General features: G+C 46.3%; 1 protein-coding gene across 3 annotated transcripts in view; it reads left to right on the top strand.

The window, feature by feature from the left end:
- Window positions 1–19969, top strand: part of Ccdc162 (coiled-coil domain containing 162) — a 191167-nt gene that overhangs the window by 99335 nt on the left and 71863 nt on the right. For all 3 annotated transcript variants that reach the window (XR_015645929.1, XM_087598712.1, XM_087598713.1), the window contains exons 24-29: window positions 4077–4231; window positions 6194–6293; window positions 7599–7648; window positions 8015–8191; window positions 16400–16517; window positions 18098–18263. Coding sequence is in view for 2 of the 3 variants with exons in the window: in XM_087598712.1 (XP_087454838.1) it covers window positions 4077–4231; window positions 6194–6293; window positions 7599–7648; window positions 8015–8191; window positions 16400–16517; window positions 18098–18263 (766 nt within the window). In the remaining variant the exon portion in view is untranslated. The remainder of the gene's footprint in view (window positions 1–4076; window positions 4232–6193; window positions 6294–7598; window positions 7649–8014; window positions 8192–16399; window positions 16518–18097; window positions 18264–19969) is intronic.

The following is a 19969-nucleotide window of genomic DNA, read 5'->3' as shown; positions in this document are numbered from 1 at the left end:
CACACACACATACATATACGGCCCCCTCGGACACCACACACACACACACACACACGTGGCCTCCCCAGATACCCTCTTCACACACAAACACACACATGGCCTCCTCAGCTACCACACACACACACACACACACACACACACACACACACACACACACACGCACACACACACTCATGGCCTCCTCAAATGCCCCCATACATATGCACACATACACACACATGGCTTCCTCAAATACACACACACACACACACACACACACACACACGCATACACACAACATGGCCTCCTCAGATGCCCCCACACACACATGCACACACATGGCCTCTTCATGTACCTATACACATGTGGACAGACACAACAGACACAGGCAGGCACACGTACATATAAACAAAAATAAAAATTTCAAAAGTGTCCGATTCAATCTCTTTTTAGTCTATTCCCAGGACTATGCAACCATGACAGTTTCTATTTTAGGAATATTTGTATCTCTTTCCAAAGAAACCCTGTACCTCAGGGATCACTCCCACTTTCCCTCCCCTCGGTCCCTGGTAACCAGTAAGCTACTTTCTGTGTCTGGACTTAGATGTCTCCACTGTTCATATAAATGTGATCATGCACGTGGCCTTTTGTGTTCAGCTTTTTTCACCTAGTGCGATGTTTTCCAAGTCTGTCTTGTGTTACACCATCTATTGTACCTCATTCCTTTTCATTACTGCATAATATTCTGTCATGTGAATATACTCTATTTTGTTAATCCATTTGTCGATGAGTTGCCCTGACTTTTTGGCTATTAGGAATAAAACTGCTGTGAACATCCACATACAATTCACAGAGCATCCAAGCCTCAGTGGTTAAAAACCTGGAGTAGTTCTTTTTAGCTCAAAGCATAAGACCCAGTATCCCCATCAAGATATATAAGATCTCTGACCCAAGCTTTCTCTCATGCATGTCCTCTGAGCTCCATTTTAAGAGTCCTAGACATTTTGTCTTCTACACATCCCACTCCTTTACACAGTTTTTTTTTTCTAAAGAATGCTACTCATCCTCTGTGATTCAACTCAGTTATTGTTATGGGAGCCCAATAGAAATGATCAAGTAGTCATAGTTTATGACCAATTGAAAGTCTTCATTCCAGCTAGATAGCATTACAGTCAGGTATTAGGGGACCCAAGTATAGCTCCAAGCATTTAGTCCAGTGGCTCTCAACCTGTGCATCGAGACCCCTTTGAGGGGGTCAAACGACCCTTTCACAGGGGTGACATCGAAGATATATTGCATATCAGATGTTTACACTATGATTCATAACAGTATCAAAAATGTAATTATGGGAGGCTGGAGAGATGGCTCAGTGGTTAAGAGCACTGACTGCTCTTCCAGAGGTCCTGAGTTCAATTCCCAGCAACCACATGGTGGCTCACAGCCATCTGTAATAAGTCCAATGCCTTCTGGTGTGCCTCCAACTATGGGGTATTCATATATATAAAATAAATAATACTTTTAAAAATGTAGTTATGAAGTAGCAATGAAATACTTTTATAGTTGAAGGATCATAGTATTAAGAAGGGTGGGAACCACTGAAATAGACCCAGAGGCTTTTAAAGGTAAAGAAAAACCTCCTTTTTAAGCAAAAAAAAAAAAAAATCCTGTTATCTCCCTTAGCCATTGTAGAAGGGTTTACACAAGCAAGCAGTTCGACAGAAGCTAAGGTAAGCTAGCCGAGGCACCTTGATCCCCTCGAATGGAGTTAGGTAACTTCCCATAGGGTCCTCTATCAAGGAGACCAAAATCTAGTTAAACCTGGAATGGCCTCCGCAAGACTACAAGATGGAGGACCCTCTGCTCTGTCTGGCCCTGTCACATCACATCTTCCAGAAAGCATCCAGCCCTCTTTGAACGCCACTAAAGTGAATTTTATGATTGCCTCTTCATAAGATGCACGCACAGATAGATTTATAAATCCTTTACAACTGTGGGACAGGAAAGGGTGCGACAGCAAAGTCAAGAGATGGCCTGGGGAGGAAGAGAACACAGAGATGAACAGAAGTGTACGGCCAGCCACTGCTGCTGAAGGAAAGGAATCAGTGAGCCGCCAACAGTACAGCCTGACAAAGAAGGGGTGAAAAGGTTCTCAACACCAGTAATCATTAAAGAAGAATAACTTTAAAACTCCACTGAGAAGCAGTCCATGCCTGTTAGAATGGTTAAAATGTAACAGAGTGACCTCCTCCAGTGCTGGCAAGGATATGGTAGACCTGGAACCTTGTATCCTGCTACTTAGACTGTACAATGGAGCAACCTCCTGGGAAGTAATTCCACACTTTCTCAAGAGGTTAGACAAGTGCCTACCATATGAAGTGAGCATTCAACATCTAGGTATTTAACCGAGAGAGACGAAAGCACATGGTCTTACAAAACTGTGTATGTAATTGTCCATAGGACTTATACTCATGACAATCAAGAAGTGGAAAGAAATCCAAGACGGCTCCAATCAGTGAATCCATACACACAGTTGACATATCCATGCAGACAACGGAATATTACGCGATAGTACAAATAAACAAATGACTGACACCCTCACCAATACCGATGATGCCGGATGAAGGGACCAGATTCTGCGTGAATCTGTGTAAAACTCTGGGCCATCCTTCCGAGTCTATAACTGCCCAAGCCAGAGGAGCGTTGGGGATGGAGCGGAGGGAGAGAAGGATGGGTGTGGGGGTTGTACGTCAACACGGTGGTGATGGGCTCATACCGAGAACATCTCACATACATGTCAGAACATAACTGACCACATACTTTAAAAATATGTAGTCAAGAAGGTTCCTATTTTAAAAGGAGACCTGAGCTCTACAGCTCTGAATGAGGAGGGGTAATGCAGATGGGGACAGATTCAAGTGAAAACATTTGATGCTCAATCTCCATGCTGACTCGGGAGTTCGTCTCACTGAGTTGGAGTAAAAACTGTAGGGTCAGAGTTAAAAAGGCACAGACTGAATGAGACTTTGTAGTCTCACAAAGTCACCACCACCAGAAACTGAGCAAGCAACTTGAAAGCATAGTAGGGTGAACGGTTAGGAAGAGGTGTGGACACCCTTGCAAGAGGGGCAGAACGGGGAAGTAGTTGGGCATAGAGTGGAGGTGGGATTGGTCACAGCTGCCATTCCAGATGAGGAGCTTTCCCCACTTGTGAGAGCTGGGCTTTGTTCTGGGTAAGCGAACTGGTTCTAGAAGAAAAGGGAAGCCAGATGAGACCGAAGGTGAGGATTGAACTCAGAACCTTTGTTCTCGTCCCTCCCAGCATTTTATGACCTGTTAAGATGACCCCTGGTCTGAACTGGTAGAGCTTCTGTTTCCTGCAGTCCGGGATGCCCTATGGGTCTTGGTGAGAGTGAGGTTGGGAACTTCAGATGTTTTTCATCTCTGGGATTTTCTTCCTTTTGTCCTCGCCTGCCTTACAGAATTTCTATATGCCAGTTCCTTGGTTGTGTGTTGAAGAATGATGTTCCCTTTGAAGAATTAGCCTTTTTCTTTCAGTTAGTGGTTGATGAAACATGAAAGACTTGTATCGAGCACCTCCACAATGAACCCTGCTGGAACAATAGAAGATACTGAGTTTTGTATTTCCTTCCCTGGCCCTCCCTCACCCCAGTTTCCCCTCTTTAACATTACATTCCCAAAGAAGTCATATATAACCCAGATACGCTTGGGTAGACTTGAGGGAATTTTCCAGATCTTTGCCTGCAATCCATCTTCCAGATCTGTGCAGCCCATTAAGAATTCTTTAGAAGCTGGTGCACACAGAGAATCCAGTCAATTACTTTGTAGGATGGTGACTTGTTCTCAGAGCACTTTACATAACTGGAACTACTTGGGAAACAGCCCTACTTTGTGTCTGACCCCTACAGTGTGCAAAGTGTTGTCTCTCTTCCCATTCCCACCTCCTCCTCTTCCTCCCTTCCATCACTTCTCTCCAGTCTCCCCCTCCCATCACGTATGTGTGGGGTCTGCTGTGGACCAGCAGTTCTACAGGGCGTATACATCCAACACACTGAACTCATTGGTTTCAAATGGTTTAGGAAACAAGTTCAGACCTGAGGCATCCTGGTGAAAGGAGACCAAGCAGAAGAGAGTCCAGAACTGCGAATGGCAAAGAGCGTTTGCTGTTAGCCCCGACTCTGAGAGCCCCAGGCCCTGTTTCTCATTCTTCAGATGGATTTAAGACTTCTAAGAGGTACTGCATCTAGTGGGAAGAGATTTGAGTCAATCAAAAATAGTGTGTGTGTGTGTGTGTGTGTGTGTTTGTGTGTGTGTGTGTATGCGTGTGTGCGCACGCACTTTATTTATTTTTTTTTCTTTTTTTTTTTTTTTTTGGTTCTTTTTTTTCTGGAGCTGGGGACCGAACCCAGGGCCTTGCGCTTGCTAGGCAAGTGCTCTACCACTGAGCCAAATCCCCAACCCCTATTTTTTAATATCTCATATGAAGATACTATGAGCACTCCTTCAGGTATAGTCCAGTCTCTGATGGACTCAGCACATCCTGATTGTGGTTATTCCCTTTCCTTTCTCTTTCTCTTCAATGTCTCTTTCTTTTCTTCACTTCCTGCTTCTTTCTCTGTAGATTTTTATCATGCTCTCCTTCACAAGCTGGGAGGTAAACGGGCCACTCCAGATTTTCTGTAACCACGGACGACTGAGAAGCACAGAACTGCTCTCATGATATTACAAAGATTTTCCTGTTGATCAGAATAAAGGGGGGGTAAGCTCTCTGAGATTCATGGTATCCACAGAGGTCTGTCTACCACCAAGGATGTCCCACTTGCCTTGATCTCTTTCCACCATGATAGAGAAAGACATAGATGTAGGTTGATGTCATTATGCAGGTGAGGGATGGCACAAGATCAAGACCGTGATTGGACAGTAAAAGAATAAGGTGGGGATAAAGTTTTTGTAAGGCAGGAGAGAAGGAGAAGGAGGCAAATCAAGATGGACAGGGAACGATGACCTAGATCTAGGTGGTCTTGAATTGCCAAGGTAGCTGGAATGGATTTCTGTAGGCAAATTTATCTTATCTAGGTGAGCCATTTATATCCTTATCAATTGGTTGCAAGTTTATTGTGTGGATGTATTGTAGATTGAGGATTTAACATAAATTAATTGCTAAACTACAAGTTTTTAGAGCTTTGATTTACATGGCTATAGGGGATGTGAACAAAGTTCCCGGCGGGCAGAATTCTGGACAGTGTGTGAAAGAAATGGCTGAGAGGCAGTTAGAGCGTGCGGATCTGGTTCTGTTGCCTGCATGGGGTGAGAATGTGCAGGGCCCACAGAACAAGGTGTGTGTGTGTGTGTGTGTGTGTGTGTGTGTGTGTGTGTGTGTGTGTGTGGCAGAGTAACTGCTGCCTAGGGGACCTAGAGGAGAGGGCAGCTAAAAGGGAGACAGCTGGGAGAGGGAGGCTTGCGGTCCACGTGGCAGAGTAGCAGCCGTAGTGAGTGGATCCGGCTCATAGGAATCTATGTCTCTAATAATTATGACCACTCTGGGTATTTTGTTGAGGGACAAGGGTACTCAAATTAATTTGATAAGTGTGGAATAAAAAAAAATGACAGCAGGCAAATAATTTCTATTCAGGACGCTGCTAATGGGACACATGGCCAGAGGTTAAGAGTCTTCAGACCTGGGCTGGAGGGATGACTCAGTGGTTAAGAGCACTGACTGCTCTTCCAGAGGACCTGAGTTCAAATCCCAGCAACCACATGGTGGCTCACAACCATCTGTAATGGGATCTGGTGCCCTCTTCTGGTGTGTCTGAAGACAGCGACAGTGTATATAATAAATAAATAAATCTTTAAAAAAAATAAGAATCTTCAGACCACATTTCCAGTGTGGATGGAAGTTTTAAGAACAGCGTCTAGTTGAAAGGACCCTGCAGTTCAGGTATCTCCGTAGCTAAGGCAGAGGGCGGCTTGCCCCGGCTTTGATGTCATGGGAGGGACCGCTGTCACATGCTTTAGACACCGAGAGGTCTTGATACAATGGCAGGTGAGTCACCAGATGCTCGACAGAAAGTGGTCACTGTGGAGATGGAGCGGCCTGACCTCTTGCTGAGCGCTCAACCTGAGTTAGCAAGAGCTGCTGGTCTGCCTGCCTCTGTCCCCCCCACCCCACCCCTCAGCTGTCGCCTTTGCTTGTCAGGGCTCCAGAGGCCTTCGTGTCTATTCAACTAGAAAAGGCGGGTTTGCGGGACCTGACGCTGAACACCTTCCTGCACAGGAAGCAGACAATGGCGGACCAGGTAAAGAGCCCTGTGAGCGCGAAAGGGGAAAGGCTTCCTAAAGCTCTCACTGTGTTTTATACTGGAGCAAAGAAACAGTCTGAATTGGCACCTGCTGCTTTAAAACTGCTTGGGTAGAGTGATTGAAAACCAACCATACAGAACTGGAATGAAACCCTGTCAGGACAGAGTCTACAGGAATGCACATTTTTCAGAGGACATGTTTTGGTTTGTTTGTTTGTTTGTTGTTTTGTCACTTTCTAAACGGACTAGTCTGAGTACCTGTGCCAGGAGATGTGCTGCAGGGGTAGGTGGCTTGGACAAGGTAGGCAGATGGTTTATCAGAAGCCACTGTCGTGTCCTATTTGAGGGCTTTTTTTTTTTTTTTTCAAATACTAGTCAAACGATTTAGATAACATTATGAAACTCAAACCTTTAATTATTTAAAATTAATCCCCAAGTTTGTCAGTGGTGGTTCATGACCCATTAAGGTTTGGTAATGCCCAGTTCTCTGAGAGGCTTTGTCCCTGCCTATAACAGAAAGGAAAGACTAATGTAGGTGATAATAGCAGTCAAACACTTTATTTACTGATGGCCAATAATGAAAACAAAAAGCATCAATTCTCCCTCAAATAAACAATTCTCAAAGAACAATGACTGTGGAATGTATTAGCCCCTCACAGGTCTCCAGGATCACCAACACCCACCAGATCAGAAAGAAGTCAGACAGTGTTCCATGAAGTTTGTGGGCCCCAGGATTTTAGCCTATGGCAAGTTAAAAGTCAGTCCCTTGCCATTTCATGGATGCCAGTGTAGGTATCCATTCGGTAGATGTATCCATTCTATGTATTCAATGTATCCATTCTGAGGATGCCTGAGGTCAGAGACAACTTACTCCTCCCAGCAGAGCAGACAACACAAAGGCCATGTTTGCTCTTGCGTCCGAAGTCCCACAGAGACAGGGTGGAAAGGCAACTAAGCATCCTGTGGGCTCCTATCAGTCAGAAATCCAAAGCTGGGTGAAACTCCTCTTTAATAGCAAAGCTGCCCCTTTTCCTAGAGAGAAAGAGACTCCACCTCATCCCTGAGGGTTGCTGTCTGCAAACACAACCCTAAAATGGCTCAGATGGAAACTGGGCAGGGCCTGGCATTTTTGAGGTGCCCAGCAAGATAGGAGTGAGTAGAAGCGACCTGCCCAAGAGTCTCCCAACACATTTGCCTTCAGAAAGAATGTCTCGCCTTTGGAGCTGTTCCCTACTTGAACGTGACCACATGTTCATTTGAAAGCTGGTTTACTATAGCTATTTTTTTCTCCTTTATTGATAGGATGACATTGAAAAAATGAAGAAGGAGCTAATAGTCGAATATTGCCAAAAGTAAGTGGCATCTGTGGGAGTAACACACTCCAGTTTCTCTGACTGGGTAGGCTCCCCAGCAGCAGTGTCACCTAGAACCCCGGGCCATGAGTCTGGTGGTTTGTATGTAAATAATCACAGCCCTCTTAGACGGATAGAAGCATGGGGAGACTCACATGCAGACAAGCATCAGCAGTAAGGACAGGAGGCACTTTGAAGAGTTCATGCTTCTGCCTTCAGACAATGCCAACCTTACCCAGTTGACAATGTCTTCTCAGCACCGGTGTTCTGTTCTCCTTGAAAAGCTCCCCAGGGATGCAGATTCTGGACCCTCTCTCTGAGAGCTGGAAGATTCTTCAGGATACTGTGTCTTCTTCCAACCCTCAGGTTGAACCTCCGCATGTCTCATCATTCCCTTCGGGGTCAGATCATGGCCTACTGCAACAGCCTGAGAGTTCTGCTAGACGGCTTTCCTACCATCAGAGACACCTTCTTCATGGTGGGACAAGCAAATGAGAAGAAGGGATTGAAAGACTCCGGTGGGGAAGTCAAAGCGGACTCCAGGTACGCAAGGCTGTTGATGCTTGTTACTCCACCTAAGCCTGCTGTCCCCCAGAGAGGTGCGTTAAGTACAGAGCTGTGGAGTTGCCAGGCAGGGGTGTGCGCTGTTGGGAAGTTGTGGAGCTCCTTAGAGGTGGGCTTTAGGGAGAGGCTTTTAGGTCATTGAAGGTAGGTCGTTGAAGGGGATTTTAGGGGTTCCAATTTCCTCTTCAAGGGAATCCTCTCCTCCTCTTCCCCCTTTTGAATTTTTCAGCTACAGGGTGAGCTGTCACGCTGGGTGCTAAAGCCATGACACAAGGCCTTACCTCAAACACCTAGGCCACACAATCAAGGGCTGAAACCTTTAAAACACAGAAGCACAATAAACACTCTCTCTTCATAACTAGGTTGTGTTAGGTGTTCGTTATAGTAGCAGAAAACTGTCCTGCTGGCTTTCTTGCCCTTCACTGACTTTCTGACTCAGAAGAAGGTCAAAAGAAAACATCAGCGCTCCAAGAATAAGAGCATCTTTGTCCGTGAAGGAGTCCTTTGTTTGTGGGATGGGTGACTGAGTTTTCAATCAATGAGGTTTTGTTTTCTCCGGGGAAGGCCAGAGAGTCTCACTGGGCATAGGCCTTTGTACAAGCTAATGTCTAAAGTAAGTAAGCAAACACGGGTGCTTGATTTTTTTTTAGCTGTCTCCTAGCTTCTAATATTCCACTCAGTGGAGAAGCAATATTCAGAAGAAAATAATAATGAATCAGTGCCGTGAGTAAATCAGCAGCCTGATTTTCTCTGGTAGGATACCCAGAGGTAGACTGAAAAGACGAAAGCCATTTTCAGACTTCCTCAGCACGCTGTGTAGGTTTCCAAAGGTTCTTAACCCAGCCTACCTAGGCTCGCCCTCTTGGATGGGGAGTTAGCATGCCTGTGCAATCGCTAAGCACAGTGCCTTGACCGTGGAAAACAGGGAGGGTGTGTTATAGGTTAAATATTGTACTGGCTGGTTTTGTGTGTCAACTTGCCACAAGCTGGAGTTATCACAGAGAAAGGAGCCTCAGTTGAGGAAATGCCTCCATGAGACCCAGCTGTAAGGCATTTTCTCAATTAGTGATCAAGGCGGGAGGACCCAGCCCATTGGGGGTGGTGCCGTCCCTGGGCTGGTGGTCTTGGGTTCTATAAGAGAGCAAGCTGAGCAAGCCAGGGGAAGCAAGCCAGTAAGGAACATCCCTCCATGGCCTCTGCATCAGCTCCTCCTTCCTGACCTGCTTGAGTTCCGGTCCTGACTTCCTTTGGTGATGAACAGCAATGTGGAAGTGTAAGCTGAATAAACCCTTTCCTCCCCAACTTGCTTCTTGGTCATGATGTTTAGTGCAGGAATAGAAACCCTAAGACCTACAGTTTCTAGGAAGCTTACTCACTTCCTGTAATGTATAGAGTTTGAGTAGCAGTATTATTTATAACATGATCACTGATGACACAGATAAAAGGCATCGGAAGATGGCTTGCTTCAGACCACGCATCTGTTCATTCACTCATTCATGTATGTACACCAGCCTTATTTTGTTCAGGGCTTGCTTAGTCCCAGGCATTAGGAACAAAGGCAAACGATTCATTGGCTCTGGAGGAAAGCTCAACGATCAACTCACTTCAGAAATAAGACGTTAGAGGTGTTTCCTTAGGTCTGCAAAGGTACAAAGGAAGAGATGTTGAGTTCTACCTCCCTGCCTCAGAGAAGACTGCGAACAAGTAATAAGAAAGTGGACTTTACCAAAAAAAAAAAAAAGAAAGAAAGAAAAGAAAAACAAAAAACAAAACAACAAAATTGGAATAGCCAGAGCCACTCTCTGGAAGGCCAGAGAGTGAACGGAGGTAAAGTTCTTCTTCCCCCAACTGACTGGCGGGGGCCATCTTGGTGTTTACCAGGTGCTAGGGTTGGTTGGTCGTGGGTACCAGTGTTTTTCTTGAGTAGGCTTCAGGACTTGCCTAATGTAAGGACACTTTGAAGAGAGGAGTAGTCAGTGAAGACTCCCCTGTAGGCTCTCTTGAAGAAGCCTTTGCTGGACACCTGCAGGCCAGGGAGGTTACAAGGCATTCATCTTTCATGAGAACTATCCCAAGCCGATCCACCAATCCTCTAAGACCTCTTCAGTCTCCTCAGCTTACCATCCTCTAGGCATGTTGGCCAAGCTATGTTTGGCATGAGCCTTTAAAAATTCTATCCAAAAGCTTAACCATGAACTTGCTACATTTTCGTTTAGGATGAGATGTATTCTGGGACCTGTTTTGTTTCAGATGTGTTTTATTTGCAGTAACCAATGAGGCAGTAAGGGTGGGAAGGGGGTGGGAATCTGTGCTACTCCTTTATAATGTTGTCTTAGGTTGACATGAAAACTAGCCCAGAGGTCTCCTAGGTGACAGCATTTCCTAAAGAGTGAAGGAAGCCAGCTTAACTAAGTGGAGAGGAGACTCCTGAGAAGACTTCAGTTCTGTGCGATGATTTCAGGACCGTGTCTTGGACCAGGAAGGTGTGAGCAAAGGCAGGCCCGCCCACCCTGAGCAATGACGCACCCATCTGTTGATTCTCCACGGTCTTGTCCTCCTGCTTCCTGGGCCCCCTAATATTAATGTCCAACTTTTAAAAAAATTATTCATTTTATGTGTATACCTCTGTGCCTGCCTGGATTTAAGTGCATGAACTGAAGCATCCACAGAGGTCAGAAGAGGGTCTTTGAATCTCCTCGAGCTAGAGTCCCTAGTGGTTGTAAGCTGCCATGTGGGTGCTGGGACCCAAAGACAGGTCCTGTGCAAAAGTAATACTCTCTCTCAACCACTAAATCATACTCTAGCACCTAATATGTCTCTTTTAATACCCTTATGTGTAGGAATGTAGAGGAACTTCTGTCTTATATGGAAGTTTGGGTAAAGTGCTTTTCTATATTAAGGAGAAGGATAGTTCATTTGTGGAAGGCCCCGGGCAGAACACCAACATTAGATGATTCTGGAAAGGATCCTTTCTTAGAGAGTCCCATCACACTGGAACTTCTGAGGGAGAAATCATGTCAAACATCAGGAGAGCATAGCTGTGCACAGTGACACACTTGGGAGTTGGAGACAGGAGAATCAGGAGGTCATCCTTGGCTCACAGAAAATTGACCACTAGTCTGGGCTGTTAGACTATCTCAACATAACCTCATTTCTGATAAAAAAATAAAATAAATAATGTTAAAAATCAGGAAGACAGAGAGACACTGGAATCCAACATTCCAGTCCAAGAGCACATGCCTACTGACCTATGGACAGGCCTATATGCTATACCCCCCAAAAACAAGTCCCACCCCCCAGTAAGTCCCGGCTGGAGACCAGCCATCTCCATTCATGAAGTTCTTTCAGAGGAACTTACTTAAACTCAGCCTAAGAAAGGTGGAGATGCATAGTCTGGGAATTAGACTCTCTGGATTTCACCCAGTGGAGTTACCCAGCTGTCCCAAGGTCTTGGGAAAATCCCTTATCTTCAGGCTCTAGACTTCACTCTCTCCTCAGGACTGAGGACAACAGAAGCAGTTCCCTGAGGTCAAATTTGCTATCGTTCCCAATGCTTAGATAGCAGGATGGCTGAGGAAGCACTGACTGCAAAAGAGGCCATTCCCATGACTGCTTGTGAAATACTCGCTGGGACCCATAGGCGTAAATATATAAATATATAGAGAAAGGAGGAGGTGATGAGGAGTGAGGGACAGGAGAGAGGGGAGCCTTGTTTCAGCCTTAAGAGGCTAGTTAGGCTTTCAACAGTTGATTAGTGATCCTGCTGAGGATTCCAAGATACTTTGTCTATGAGAGAACAGGAATCGATTGGCAATGTCTGCTGCGGTCAGAAGAGCCCCTGAGCTGTGTTTAAAATTCCAAGAGGTAATTTAATCATTTAAAGGCTCCAATGTATTGTAGCTTAACAGAGCCCCCCCAAAGCCAGTTCTTTGTTAGAGATGAGCTAGGAACCCTCTTTCCATAGAGTCCCTTGCGGCTTCTGTTCCCATCATGATCCACAGTCTATAGAGACCAGGATGTCAGACAGCTGCACTTTGAGGGGCAGGCTGACGGTGGTGATGTTAGCTGATGTCTCACTGTGTGACAAAGAGAGTCACTGTCGTCGCAAACAGCTACTCGGTGAAAATTACAAGAAGGCATCCCTTTTTCTGGGTGGGTGTGGCTTCCTAGTGGAGTACATTGTAAGAAAAGCACAGTCTAGATCCTAGCCACTGCCGGTTGCCTAAGAGCATAACCTGAACATGAATATTTGGTGGTCCTACTAACTGCTCTACAACAATGAGATCATCATGGAGGAAAAATAGACAGATCTCAACAGCCCATCGTGATAAGGAGCAAAATAAAGTGAACGTTTAATGAACATTCCAATCAAGAAGAGCTCCATATTGGGACTGGAGAGATGGGTCAGGGGCCACCCTCCAGAGGACCCAGCACATACATGGTAGGACACAGCCATCTCTAGCTCCCATTCCAGAGGATCCTGCTGCCAACTTCTGGCCTCTAAGGGCCAGGCGTCCATATGGGATACCCACATGCATGTGGACAAAACACTCATACACAGAAAATAAAATTAAACTTTTAAAGGAAAGGAAAGAAACGCTTCTTGTTAAGGTGGTGGTCTGGATGAGGCATCCCGCCCCCGCCCCCGACGGACTCCAGGATTGGACAGCTCCCCAGTCGGTAGCTATGTTTGTAGAGGTTTAGGTCGGGCAGCCTGGCTGGAGGGAGTCGTCACTGGTGATGGACTTTGAGATTATAGTGCTTCACCCTACCCCACTTTAGTTGGCTCCCTCTGCTTCACGGATTGGGTTGAGGATGTGAGCTCCCAGCTTCTTGCTTGGCCACCGTGCCTGCTGCCTACAGCCTCGCCATCTCCTGACCATGATGGACTCTTTTTTTTTTTTTGGTTCTTTTTTTCCGGAGCTGGGGACCGAACCCAGGGCCTTGCGCTTCCTAGGTAAGCGCTCTACCACTGAGCTAAATCCCCAGCCCCGACCATGATGGACTCTTAACTTACAGAACCAGACCTATGTAAGCGTTCTCCCTAGAGTTGCCTTGACTTTGGTGTTTTATCACAGCGACAAGAGAGTAACTAATGTGATTTCCACAGATTGTGGGGCTAACACCAAGAGCGAGGGAGACCTCGAAGAAAACTGCCTAGTCTAGATCCCTTGATGACGAGGACCCTAGGTGGGGAGAGAAAGGCGATTCGGCTGAAGCTGAGACATCTGGATTTTTAAAGTCAAGGGGATGTGTGGTGCAGGCTGACTGACTTCTGCCTGTGTCCAGGATTAAGAGAATACAGTAGCAGTACAGAGGGGTGAGCGTGGTCCAGGAAACTCACATCTGTCTTCCAGGCCACAGAAAGTGACATGACTTAGGAAGTTCCTTATATTGTCCAGGAAGTGAAATCAGTGGGGCTAGGTGCTGGATTTAATGTGGAACCAAGGAAGAAAGAGAGCCTAGAACGTCACTGTGAGTCCCCTAGCTCAGGTGAGTAAGTGGTGACAGTGCCTTTCTTTTCTAATTTATTTTTTTTTTCTTTTCTTTTTTTTCGGAGCTGGGAACAAAACCCAGGGCCTTGCACTTGCTAGACAAATGCTCTTAATTTATTATTACTGAGTGTGAGGAATGCGCACACTAAGGCCTCATGTGGAAGTCAGTACTGAGTGTGAGGGATGCACACACTAGGGCCTCATGTGGAAGTCAGTACTGAATGTGAGGGATGCACACTAAGGCCTCATGTGGAAGTCAGTACTGAGTGTGAGGGATGCACACACTAGGGCCTCATGTGGAAGTCAGTACTGAGTGTGAGGGATGCACACACTAGGGCCTCATGTGGAAGTCAGTACTGAGTGTGAGGGATGCGCACATTAGGGCCTCATGTGGAAGTCAGTACTGAGTGTGAGGGATGCGCACACTAGGGCCTCATGTGGAAGTCAGTACTGAGTGTGAGGGAGGCACACTAAGGCCTCATGTGGAAGTCAGTACTGAGTGTGAGGGATGCGCACACTAGGGCCTCATGTGGAAGTCAGTACTGAGTGTGAGGGATGCACACTAGGGCCTCTTGTGGAAGTCAGTACTGAGTGTGAGGGATGCACACTAAGGCCTCATGTGGAAGTCAGTACTGAGTGTGAGGGATGCACACACTAGGGCCTCATGTGGAAGTCAGTACTGAGTGTGAGGGATGCGCACACTAAGGCCTCATGTGGAAGTCAGTACTGAGTGTGAGGGATGCGCACACTAAGGCCTCATGTGGAAGTCAGTACTGAGTGTGAGGGATGCGCACACTAAGGCCTCATGTGGAAGTCAGTACTGAGTGTGAGGGATGCGCACACTAAGGCCTCATGTGGAAGTCAGTACTGAGTGTGAGGGATGCGCACACTAGGGCCTCATGTGGAAGTCAGTACTGAGTGTGAGGGATGCACACACTAGGGCCTCATGTGGAAGTCAGTACTGAGTGTGAGGGATGCGCACACTAGGGCCTCATGTGGAAGTCAGTACTGAGTGTGAGGGATGCGCACACTAGGGCCTCATGTGGAAGTCAGTACTGAGTGTGAGGGATGCACACACTAGGGCCTCATGTGGAAGTCAGAGGAAAACCTAATGGATTTCTTCTTTCTTTCTAACCACTTGAAGCAGATTGCTCTTGTTTCTGCCATACTGTGTGGCCCTCCGGCTTCTAGACAGTTCTCCTGGTCTGCCTGTCATCTCACTGGAGGAGAGCTGAGATAATAGATTTATGCCATGAACCTGTGTTTTTTTTTTCCCCTGTGGGTGTTCTAGGGAGGGGACTCAGGTCATCAGACATGAGTGGCCCATGCTTTTGTCTGCTGAGTCATCTTGAAACGTATTGATTAGAGCGGCAGGGATGACTTATTGGTTAAAAGCACTTGTTGCTCCTGCAGAGGACATGAGTTCAGTTCCCAACACCTTCATGGTGGCTCAAGACCATCAATAGCTCCAGTTCCAGGGGACTGGATGCCCTCTCTGGCCTCGACAGGCATTAGCCATGCATGTGGTACACATACATACATTCAGGCAAAACACTCACATGCATAGAACAAGACAAATATGTTTTAAAAAATTAAAGGTATTGATTAATGGAAAATTCCAGAAGGAACTCAGGAAGCGACTAGGGAGAGTCCCATGAGGGTTCAAGGGTGTGGGCGACATACTTTTAGGCCAGGTCCTGGGCTTCTGTTCATCCTTTTAACAGACAAACACAGAGATATATGTTTGTCTATAAGCCTGCAACAAAGAGACTGCGGAGAAGTGATGTGGTATCGATACTGAAAGAAGAAAAAAAAGAAGGCAAAGTCTGGGATCTGGGCAAGAACTGATTAACATAAGCATGCCTCTTAAAATAACAATGGACACTCCCGAAGACCTGATCCCACAGCCTGAAGTGAGCCAGCCTCTCCTCCCTTCCTCCGACATTACCCTCCCCGCCCCCCACCATTTTAATATCCCTCTTAATGAAGCTCTTCTTTTAAAGGGGTACCTTTACTCCCCTGCCTCCAACACGTCTGACTCTACCATCCACTCCACTGTTCTCCCTCCCATCTCCCTCCCATGTCCACGCCCCATCGGACTTTCTTCTAATGGTCTGCTCTGCTGAAGGGAATTATAAGTCAGCTTCCTTTTCCCAGGCTGACTGCTGCAGCTACATCATTACATCCTCATCATTAGATTTAATGGAAACATGGCGGACAGGGAAGGAAAACAGCTGATGTCTAAGGGGATTGATTCCAGAGCTAGGCAGATGTGCATTCAGGGGCTGACTTTGCCTCAAGAGCTGGCCCGCAGGACCCACGTCCAGTCTCAAACCTCAATATCCTCAGCTGTGAAACAGAGACAAAAATAGATGGTCAAGACATTAAGTGTCATAAAATATGTAGCACTCAGTGTGAGGCCACCATCTAATTTCTTTCCTTCCTTGCCACAGGTCCCCTCCCTCCTTACCCACGCCTTCCTCCCTCCCACACGGCTTAGGCTAAAATCAGCCCTTCTGCTCTTTCTCCCGATGCGTTATTTATAAGTTATTCTAGCCACCTGGGAGCGGTAGGCTGCTCCTGCGGGTTGGGTGCTGGGCCAGCGGTGGCCCTGACTTCACACAGGGTGTGCCTCTGACTTAGTGGGATCTTGGCTGTGTCACGGGACCTTCCCTTGTCTCTCACACTGCAGGAGTTTTCAGCCTCGGCCTCGAAGTTTGCTGTCCGCTGATGGAAGGGTCTTCCTCAATTTATGGTTTATTCCCCCTCCGTCTGAAGTGCTGCTTATGTTCAAAACTCTGCCGGAAGAGGTTTGTCGGGGTTTTTTGGTGTGTATATATGCCAGAGTGGAGACTGGCCATATTTATCCTCTTGGGTTCATCACATAGAGTGACTTTTTTATTTTTTTTATTTTTTGGTGATCTAATCACCGAGACCTCTTCCCAGCTCCTGATACTTGGCCAGCTTGTTACAATTTTTCTCTTGCTCCTGAGACTCATTTCATGAGGTTTTATTATTTTTTTTTTCCAGGTCACTGATGACCTGGGCTTTCAATATTCCTCATTCATTCTGTTTCCTCTCAGCCCTTCAGCAAAACTCTGCTTTTGTTAGCCCTGAAGCTAACAAAAGATGCCAGCCGCTCAGCTGTGTTAGATTTTGAGAGGTCTTACCATATGGCCCAGACTAATCTTAAACGTGAGATTCCTCTGATTCACCTTCCCAGGACTGCTAGGGTTGCACTGTGCAACACTGTATCCAGCTGCCTGCTGGGTTTTTGGTTTTGGTTTGTTTTGATCATTTTTTTAAGGAGTCACATTAGTAAGACCAGAGTGAGAATCCGTAACCGAGACACAGGTGTTTATAGCCTTAAAGAAAATTCAGAACATCCCCCAAATGCCGTCCGTATTCACCACCACAGTTCAGCGATGAATTCCACTAGAGGGAATTCAGTATGTAGGCCAGGTTGGCCTTGAACCTGTATCAATCCTGCTGCCTATGCCTTCCAAGTGTCAGATACCAGGTTTGTGCCACCACATCTCACAAGCTGCGGTTTTGAAGGGTTTGCTCTCTGTGAGAAAGTTGGTGTGAAAATAAAAACCTTCGCTGGACTGTAATGCTGATTACGCCACTTGGGGAATGTTCTGAATTTTCATTAAGATTATAAACACCCGTGTCTTGGTTATAGATGCTCAAAACAGGACTGTCTAAATGAGAGTCCCTGCTGCGACCCTTGCGAGCCCCTGCTGGTCTGAAGTAAGCATTCTGTAAGGTGTTCACAGCTGTGATGAAACAGAAAGGTGGTGCTTTCACGCCATAGCTGTGCCTTTGTCAATAGCAGGGCAATGCTCAAGAACGGGTTTGTTGTTTTGTTTCCCTGGATTCGCTGAGACACTGTATACTTAAGCAAGAACAGTGCTTTGTACCGTAGTTAGTGTGCTCTATCAACCACTGACCAAAAATAGACATATGAGTAACTTGTGATGGTTAAAAGTAGACAGGAGGGTTGGGGATTTAGCTCAGTGGTAGAGCGCTTGCCTAGGAAGCGCAAGGCCCTGGATTCGGTCCCCAGCTCCGGGGGGGGGGGGGGGGGGAGTGGACAGGAGGTTCTATGTAGGTAAAGTAGATACACTGTTCCACATCACAGAAGGCACTGGAGCATCTGCACATGATGGTACCCCAGCATTCTGAGGCCAAGGATACAGTATCCATGGCCTCTGCACATGATGGTACCCCAGCATTCTGAGGCCAAGGATACAGTATCCATGGGAGATCCCATGGATAGGGACCACTATATGCTTGTATAAATGTATATCTCTAGTCACATTCAAATGCTGCATTGGCCTCTTAGGAAGTTTCTAAGACCAGTTCCTTGTGTTGCTTTTATCCACAGGAAGCTTTTAGAGCCCTAAAACTGACTCTGCAGCTCGTGGCTTCTCTCCACGACATTGTGGCCTACATTTTCAGTTTTGCCAAACTTGGCAATTGCTCACCGTGCTTTGACCTTCCTCTAAGTCCTAACCCTTTGAGGAGGGACTGGGGAGGAGCCGAGGACATTGGTAAGTAACTAACAGTCATTATTAGAATCACCAGACCTATTGAGTGGCAATTCTAAGAAGTGGTTAATATTGGAAACCCAGAATATATCTCCTTGGGACAGCAATATGGAGAACTCAGGGAAAGCCCTGTTCTAAACTGTCTCCAGTGTACATTCTGCTGACCAGCTCCACAATCACACACTCGCCAGAAAGTGTATGGGAGTCAGAAGTCCAGAGACCCAGCTTGAACCTTGCTTCTGCCACTAGATGTGAGGCACACTACTACTCTCTACCTCTCTTAGACCATCTATAAAATGGGATGATGCCTCTGTTAGGTCTCAAAGTCAGAACCCCTAACCTTAACCCTGTTAGTATAGAGGCAATTCCACTAGCCTGGCCTTAGGGACCTAGCAACTCCTTACATCATCACCTGCCTGTGGCAGGAGTGTGCTCTAGATAAAAGGACTGCCGGCCACCCGGGTCAATCTCTCTCTCTCTCTCTCCCTCTCTCTCTCTCTTTGCCCCGTGCCCTTTCCCTCTCTTTGCTCTTCCTCACTCTGTCTCCCTATCTTCACGACGACTTCTCAGGTCTCTTGTGAGACTGGCGAACCCACTGGAGAGCTGACCCCAAACAAACCTGCTTTTTATACTTTTAATTCAGCTTAAATTTACTTATCTTTTTTTTTTCTTTTTTTCGGAGCTGGGGACCGAACCCAGGGCCTTGCGCTTGCTAGGCAAGTGCTCTACCACTGAGCTAAATCCCCAACCCCAAATTTACTTATCTTGTTGGCAGAAACACCTGCTAGCCTCATAGAGCTGTCTTCTGGCTTGAATCTGCTTAAGGATACTTAAGGCTAAAGATTAGTTCTTATTCTGTTTCCTTCTTCCTTGTGCCTCACGTGACGAGGTCCTACCCAAGCATTCACCCCGAAAAAGCTGATGACCCTGATAGCTCAGAACTGTCTGACTGATAAAGAGGAGGGAGGTTTTAGTTTCCTATTCTAGTCAGTGAAGGAGCTTTGGGTTATAAGATGGTATCTTTATGTGTCTGGTATTGATAAGATACTATGTAATAGATGTCAGAGAGACAATTCTGACAGTAAAGTGTGTGCCCTGTGAGCATGAAGACTTGAGACCACATTAAGAAGAGCTTGAGATCTGAATGTTTCTGAGGCACATGCAGGTCCATCTCTCGGGCTCCTTAGCTAACCCTTCCAGCCTAACTGGAGAACCACAGGGCAATAAGAAGCTCTGTTTGAAAAATAAGATAAATGGGACCTGAAGAACAACACCCAAGATTGATCTCTTACCCACACACACATGTGCACATACATATACAAACTCATACACTCACACCAACATGGACATGCTAATGCACACACAGTGTGTTGTGTGTGTTTGGTGTGTGTGTGTGTGTGTGTGTATGTGTGATTGTGTGTGTGTGGTGTGTGTTTGGTGTGTGGTATGTGTGGTGTATGTGATTGTGTGTATGGTGTGTGTGTGTGGTGTATGTGTGTATGTGTGATTGTGTGTGTGTGGTGTGTGTTTGGTGTGTGGTATGTGTGGTGTATGTGATTGTGTGTATGGTGTGTGTGTGGTGTATGTGTGTATGTGTGATTGTGTGTGTGTGGTGTGTGTTTGGTGTGTGGTATGTGTGGTGTATGTGATTGTGTGTATGGTGTGTGTGTGTATGGCGTGTGTATATGATGTGTGTGTGTGTGGTATGT

Source organism: Rattus norvegicus, chromosome 20 (genome assembly GCF_021556685.1).
Source record: "Rattus norvegicus strain SHRSP/BbbUtx chromosome 20, alternate assembly SHRSP_T2T, whole genome shotgun sequence".
Taxonomy (NCBI): Eukaryota; Metazoa; Chordata; class Mammalia; order Rodentia; family Muridae; genus Rattus; species Rattus norvegicus.
Note: the sequence above shows the minus strand (reverse complement) of the source record. Positions and strands in the feature narration are given on the sequence as shown.